Source organism: Octopus bimaculoides, chromosome 26, assembly GCF_046866305.1.
Source record: "Octopus bimaculoides isolate indiv1 chromosome 26, ASM4686630v1, whole genome shotgun sequence".
NCBI lineage: Eukaryota > Metazoa > Mollusca > Cephalopoda > Octopoda > Octopodidae > Octopus > Octopus bimaculoides.
In genome coordinates, this window is record NC_142953.1 from 3540800 (window position 1) to 3548601 (window position 7802).

Consider the following 7802-nt stretch of genomic DNA (forward strand, 5'->3'; position numbering starts at 1 on the left):
ATATGTAAATATATATATATATATATATATATATATATATATATATATATATATATATATATATATATATATATATATATGAAAACACATATGTATACATGTGTGTGTGTGTATATATGTGTATGTGTGTTTGTATTATACATTATATATGCATATGTTAATATATACAAGTAGTAAGAGTCTGAGACTCCTCTAACCTCTGCAAGCTTGGAAAAACATATGTAAAACGATAATGATGATGATGAGGCTACTGCAGATGATGATGATGATGATGATGTGTATACACTTACTTAATAAATTCATTTAGAATTCATATTAGAAAAAAGTAAATAAAGCAAGACAAAGTAATTAAAAATTATAATAAAAAAAAAAATCAAAATAATAATTAAACTCAAGCAAAATTGTTTCAATTACTACTTTTTGTTTCTTACATTTTATTATTTATTTACACAAGAAGAAACTTGGATATTTCAAAATGTGTGGGTCACAAAACAAACATGAAAAAAAATAATGAAAAAAAAATATTTTCTTTAAACTGCCCCTGAGGATCAAATGTCATTTTGTTCTCACCACACCCTCTCTTTCTCACCTCCTCCTCATTTTATCAATTGTGTCAAGAAGAGGGCAGAGTATTTAATATTAATGAATTAGCTGTTAATATTAATTTGCAATTAGTGGTGAGTTGACAGAAATAATAGAGCAATAGAAGTGAATCCCAGGCAGTATCATCTATTTGTGATGTTTTATGTTCTGAATTGAGTTGTGTGAATGTCAGCTTTGCATTTTCTCCTTCTTGAGTTGATTATAACAAACACCAATGTGTTGCTGGGGAAAATGGGGCTAAATTTTGTTCATTTTTTTCTTTTTTAAATATTGTTTCACACTAAACAGAATATTACAATATTTACAGAATATTACAATATTTTTTCTAAATTGAACTGTGTGTGTGTTTATGCACATGTGTTATTTCTTTTTACTACCCACAAGGGGCTACACACAGAGGGGACAAACAAGGACAGACAAACGGATTAAGTCGATTATATCGACCCCAGTGTGTAACTGGTACTTATTTAATCGACCCCGAAAGGATGAAAGGCAAAGTCGACCTCGGCGGAATTTGAACTCAGAATGTAGCAGCAGACGAAATACCGCTAAGCATTTCGCCCGGCGTGCTAACGTTTCTGCCAGCTCCCCGCCGTTTATGCACATGTGTGTGTGTGTGTGTGTGTGTGTGTGAGAGAGAGAGAGAGAGAGAGAGAAGCAGATAGAGATAGATTTATGGCATGGAAAATGAGATATAGAGAGATATAAAAAGAAAAAAACAGACAGAGAAGAACAGAGGTTGACAGATTTTGATAATGCACTGTCTATTATTGGGTGTCGGAGTAAATCTTGAAGCTACAAAATAAAGAAGCATTACATTTGAGACAATAATCTGAATGTTTGAGGGTTTCTAACAATGATATATACATCAACAACAATATACAATATACATGAAACCCATGCTAGCATTGGTTAATTGTGTATATTACTAAAAGATGACAGAAGCCCATCTGGGATTCTTGTCATCGTTTAAAAAGTTTGTTAATTAGTATTAAGAGCTGAAGTGATCAAAGTGGTTATCATGTAAAGAAGAAATGGCATGAAGAGATGATCTGGCAACAAGCATTGGGCACTAGAAATTCCATTACAAAATGACTCCTGGCAAAATCTTACACTCAAACCATTCAGTGTAACCGTTTTGTTTGTATATGTTATGTTTTTACTAAAAGGGTATGTTCCATCGCTACAAGTTCTGATGATTGCTTTAACTTCACCTAGAATAGAAGAGGGGAAAAAAGGAAAAGAGAAGAGAAACAGAAAAATATATATAAAGTTATTGATTACATTTATTGCCAAAGATTGCAGGAGCTGAATTCGGGATTAGGGTTATGAGGATGCTGAAGGAAGGCATATATTAGGGATCAAACTGAAGGTTGTGGTTATGATTTGAAATTAGAATTAAGGATTAATGGTAGAAGTTTGGGTTAAAAGGGTTTAGTTTTACAAAGCATGATTGTCATAGAGAATGGAAAAAAAGTACATATGTAATATATATAATACATTATATATAACAAATATATATTACACACACACACACACACACACACACACACACACACACACATATATATATATATATATATATATATATATATATATATATATATATATGTATATGAGAAAATAGAGATTAATCAATTAATAATTATATTTATTAATTGCAAAATACAAACATAATCCCTAATAGCTGTTTTGATTCTGACTTCAAAGATTTTAATTGTAATAATTAAATCGTTATAAAGTAGAATCTCGTCAGAGGCAGAAAAAAAGATTATACCATTACATATTTATGTGTTAAGTGGATGAAACATTTCAGCTATATATATATATATCATCATCATCATCATCATCATCGTTTAACGTCCGCTTTCCATGCTAGCATGGGTTGGACGATTTGACTGAGGACTGGTGAAACCGGATGGCAACACCAGGCTCCAGTCTAATTTGGCAGAGTTTCTACAGCTGGATGCCCTTCCTAACGCCAACCGCTCAGAGAGTGTAGTGGGTGCTTTTACGTGTCACCCGCACGAAAACGGCCACACTCGAAATGGTGTCTTTTATGTGCCACCCGCACAACCCAGTCCAGGGGCACTGGCAACGATCTCGCTCGAAAATCCTACGGGAGCCAGTCAGGCGGTACTGGCAATGGCCACGCTCAAAATGGTGCATCTCATGTGCCACCCGCACAAGAACCAGTCCAGGGGCACTGGCAACGATCTTACTTGGCTTGCCGGGTATATAAATATATATATATATATATATACACACAGAGATATATAGGTTAAAGTAGTGAGGAAAGGCAAGCAATTAGGCAAGGCAGGACAAAGAGATTTAATTTAATTTAATTCAGTCTTAATTTAGCTACATAACGAATGGTAAAAATAATAAAAAATAGTAAAAAATGCTGAAAGAATTTTTACCATTCATTATGTAGCTAAATTGAATTAAACACCCTTGTCCTGCTGTTCAAATATATATATATATATATATATATATATATATATATAGGAGCACTCCGTCAGTCCCAGTTGATCCGATCAACAGAACAGCTTGCTCATGAAATTAACATGCAAGTGGCTGAGCTCTCCACAGACATGTGTACCCTTAATATAGTTCTCAGGGAGATTCAGCAAGACCCAGAGTGTGACATGGCTGGCCCTTTGAAATCTGGGTACTTCTCATTTTTGCCAGCCACCGCCTGACTGGCCTTTGTGCCGGTGGCACGTAAAAGCACTCACTACACTCTCGGAGTGGTTGGCGTTAGGAAGTTAACTTTTTGGTTAAGAGATTACCAGTTGACAAACATGTATATGTATCGACACATATATAAACATCTATGTAAATGTGTATGAGTACATATGTATGTATGTATATATGTATAATTTTCAGTGTTAAGTCGGTCATGTAGCCATAGAAACATGCCAAAACTAAGATGTTGGAATAAGACATGGTTTCCAAAACCTGTTGGCTCATATCGAACCCTCCAACTCATACCAGCATGGAAAGCAGACATAAAGCATCAAACGAAGCAGATGATGCATACACACACATGCGTGTACAGGGTAGACCAAAAGTCATGCATAAAATAAGTTCAATATGTAAAAAATATTAAAAAAAAAAAATCAAATTAATTTGAATATTTTCCTTTAGTATGACGGCAACAAAGCCAAAACGCCTATTGCTAAGGTAATGACCAATGCAGGTATGTGTGAATGTATCACAGCCATACTTTGAGGACCATTGCAAAAATCTGTTTCACATGTTGTCAAACACAACATGCCCTCGCGATAGGTACATAGTGTTGTGTTTTTTTCAGGATTAAGGTATTTTAATTTCTGGAAATTATCCAAGTTCCTATTGAAGGTGAAAGTTTCTCCATCTGAACATTCCCTAATCAAATATGAACTCTTACCTAAGAGATAAAAAAAAGAAGAATGTTTTAAAAGTGTTGAAAAGTTAATTATAATTTTTGTTAATTACAAGGAATTGTTTGTCCACAATTATTACTTTAAATGAGGGTGCATCATAGTCATATGTTGAGAAGAATTCTTTGGAGTTTGGATAATTCACCTTTGGATAATTCATAGGTGTTTTGTTCATCATCCTTAAACAACCCTTATTCAAAGACCTTTTGAGCAGGATGGGCTACTCAAACTGAAAAAAATTCTGACTGGGCCCCACCTTCAACGTTATGCACTTTTTATCTTGATATGAGATCACCATGTCGCACACACATGGTTGTGATGCATGTGCCTGGTGTACCCTTATCAGTCATGGTGGGTATATTGGGCTTCAGATATTTGTACTCCAGATTCCCCTTGATGGCATACATTGCTCTCTTACCTAACAACAACAACAACAACAGCAACAAACAGGCTTGAAAAAAAGAAATCTTTCTTACCATTGATATATTTGGTTTCAATGGCACAGAAAACTTTGCCTTTAAAATTGAAGTGAGAACAGTTTTGTGCAAATTTAGAATGATTGTACTTGGCAAATTCCTTGACGCCCGTTTCACATTTGGAACCAGGAGCTGAGCTGGAACACTGAAAACATTGTAGGCTGGTAACACTCAAAACTGCAATGGAAGTGACATTAACTTTTCAGAAGTAGTGGTAGTGGTAGTAGTAATAGTAGTTTGGTAGGGAAGTAGGGTTAGTGGTGGTGATGGGGAGTAGCAGCAGTGGGTAGTGGGGAGAATAGAAGTGATGTTGGTGGTGATGGTGATGAGTGTTGGTGGAGGTGGTGGTGGTGGTGGTGTTTCTCAAAACTGTGAGACTGTTGCAGAACGACAATATTATTCACTGGAAATGTAAGCACGACAACAATGTCCTGTTTTTTTTGTCTTTCTTTGGTGTGTGTGTGTGTTTGTGCACGCGTGCTTGTGTGTATGTTTGTGTGTGTGTGTCTGTATGTGTGTGTATGCATGCGTGTGTGTGTGTGTGCATGTGAGTGGGGTGGGGTTCATGCCAAGAGGTAGAAATGACAACTTCATGCTTATACACACACACACACACACACACACACACACACACACACACGACTGGCTTCGTTACAGTTTCCAACTACCAAATCCACTCACAAGCTGTTGATCAGACTGAGGCAGACAATACGAAAAGACACTTAACCAAGGTGTCATGCACTCAGACTGAACCTGAAACCCCGTGGTTACAAAATAAACACTACCATCATCATCATCATCATTTAGCATCTGCTTCCGATGTTGACATGGGTTTAATGGTTTAACTGGAACTGGTAAGCTGGAGAGCTGCACCAGGTTCCAATCTGACTTGCCATAGTTTCTACGGTTGGATTCCCTTCCTAATGCCAACCTAGCTTAAAGCCATTTGATCTTATGTCTGCTCAGTGAAGGCTAATGAGGAACTAAACAACAAAAACAACAGCAGGGTTAGGCAGATAGAGAGAAACAGGAAGAGGCTGATAAATAGAGAGATGGACATAGAGACTGATGAGACAGAGAGGCAATTAGAGATGGAGGCAGACAGAAAGATAGGCTGTGGGTGTCAGAGAGAGAGAGGGGGGTCAGAAAAAGACAGACAGACAGACAGAGTGAGACAGACAAACTGACAGCCAGACAAACAGATAGACAGGCAGACAGATATTTAGAGAGACGATGTATTCAACAGAGACAAGGAATGTCTGGCTGTGGTAGACAGAGAGACATAAGGACTTGTAGAGAGTAGACTAAATCGATAAAGACTAAACGAACAAACATGAATTCTGATTCAAATATATTCTCACATAATCCAAAAGAAATAATTATTACTTGAGAGATATTTACAAAGTTTCTTACCTGATATTAGAAGACATAAAGGTATGACAAACCAATGTAAACCTTGAGCCGACATGTTTTCTCTCAAATCTTATTTCTTCTTATTAGGAACACTGCAAGGTAGTATAATGTATGTGTGTGTGTGTTGTGTATGTGTGTGGTTATATGTAATGTATATGTGTGTTTATATGTATTTATATACACACACATAAAAGATATGTGTGTATATGTGATCATGTGTTTGTGTGATTATGTGTAATGTATATATATAGATATATGTAATGTGTGTGTGTATGTGTGTTGGTTTTATGGTTTGATAAGTTTTTGGTTGTAAGCAAGACTGGTGGGAGTGGCTAAACGAAGGAACTTTATGATTGACAGCAGAGTGTCACCAGGATTTCCCCATGTCATTGGATACAAATTCATAGATTGTGATGGGTGTGGCTAAACTAGTAAAGGTCTCAATATTGAAGTAATAGTTGTAATTTTACTCCTCAGTTCTCAGTAAGAGAAAGGAAGGAGGAGAGGGAGTAGGAGAGAGAGTAGGAGAGAGAGAGAGAGGTGGGAGAGTGTGCATGAGAAAGAGAGGGGGGGGGGAAACTTCTAAAACTCATACACCTATGATTAACATTAACCATTTTGATACTAATCCACTTGAGACCATCCCTGATTCTCTGATACAAACTTCCTGTTTTAACCCTTTAGTATTCAGATTAACTCTGTCAAATGCTTTTCTTCTCTATTGACATTGTTTCCAGGTAATAATGCATTATGTCATAGCCTTGAGATTCCAATGATATGACTGTTTATTTTTAGGATGACATAGTAGGGTAGGTGTGAGAGGCCAGATCCGGCCAGTTTGACCATAAAACAGGTACAATATAGGACTGGATGCGGCCAATTTAAATGTTAAAGGTTTAAAGTTATCTAAATTAGAACCCCCTATCAAAATGTCTTGTTACTTTATGCTCCAAGCCCCAGCTTAATAACAACGAAGCTATTTTACTAGAGTCTTCATTACTCTCGACATTAACTGAAAAAAAGGCAGAGTCTTTCAACAGGAAATATGGTAACAAAAGGGTTAATGTGATCTAAATTAAAATCTTCCATCAAAATTTCATATTTGCATTCCCATACACCAGCTTAATAACAACAAAGTTATTTTACAAAATTTGTCGTTATTTTTAAAATTAATTCTCTTCTCTATCCCAAATCATTATATCAGTTGTGTGTGTGTGTGTGTGTGTGTGTGTGTGTGTGTGTGTGTGCGCGCGTGTGTGTGTGTGTGTGTGTGTGTATGTATGTATGTAAGCATGCATACGTGCGTGTGTGTATGCATGCATGCACGTGTGTATGTATGTATGTCTTACCTGTTTCAACCTTTCGGTTGTGACTGTGCTCGGAGAATGTCTTTGAGCAAATAAAGACGTGAACCAGTCGAAGTATCAAACAAAAAAATTTTTTTAATGAAATCCATCAAGAAACAAATCCTTTTCATTTCTTTTATCAGTTTATTAAAAATGAGAATTTGGAGCTGCGTGAAAGGCACTGGCAAAGGTTAGGGAAGGGAGATAACTCTAATTGAAAAAATAGTAAAATATTTCCAACACGAAAAATAGTGTACTTGATCATTTTTAGTATTTTATTGTACCAACATTCAGTGAGATACAGTACCTCTCTCTCTCTCTCTCCCTCTCTCTCTCTCTCTCTCTCTCTCTCTCTCTCTATATATATATATATATATATATATATATATATATATATATATAGATATATATATATATATATATGTACACACAAATATTTCTTCAGACTGCTACTACCTACCTACCGAGCCTTCACAAAAGTAAAAGAGAGAAACAGAAAAAATGAAAATGTCCCAAGTATTTGAAAACTGGAAATATTT

The 7802-nt window shown here is 35.9% G+C and overlaps 1 protein-coding gene across 2 annotated transcripts; it reads right to left on the reverse strand.

Annotated features, from left to right (window-relative positions):
• Nucleotides 1-401: 401 nt before the first annotated feature.
• On the reverse strand, nt 402-6233 carry LOC149130923 (uncharacterized). 2 transcript variants are annotated; one of them, XM_089343062.1, is made up of 3 exons: nt 5918-6233; nt 4505-4681; nt 402-1817 (listed from the first exon to the last, which is right to left on the reverse strand). In XM_089343062.1, exons 1-3 carry the CDS (start codon nt 5970-5972, stop codon nt 1585-1587), a joined length of 465 nt encoding a protein of 154 aa, XP_089199188.1. In that variant the 5' UTR covers nt 5973-6233; the 3' UTR covers nt 402-1584. The 2 variants fall into 2 exon arrangements, with proteins under 2 accessions (XP_089199188.1, XP_089199187.1); XM_089343061.1 differs by having other exon boundaries at nt 402-4015; nt 5918-6186.
• Between the last annotated feature and the right edge of the window lie 1569 nt (nt 6234-7802).

Coding starts and splice junctions, on each gene's coding strand:
- LOC149130923 (XM_089343061.1), bottom strand. CDS start 5,972: ATGTCGGCTCAAGGTTTACATTGGTTTGTCATACCTTTATGTCTTCTA. Junction 4,682..5,917: donor TTTATGTCTTCTAATATCAG/GTAAGAAACTTT, acceptor CTTCCATTGCAG/TTTTGAGTGTTACCAGCCTA. Junction 4,016..4,504: donor TGAAACCAAATATATCAATG/GTAAGAAAGATT, acceptor TTTATCTCTTAG/GTAAGAGTTCATATTTGATT.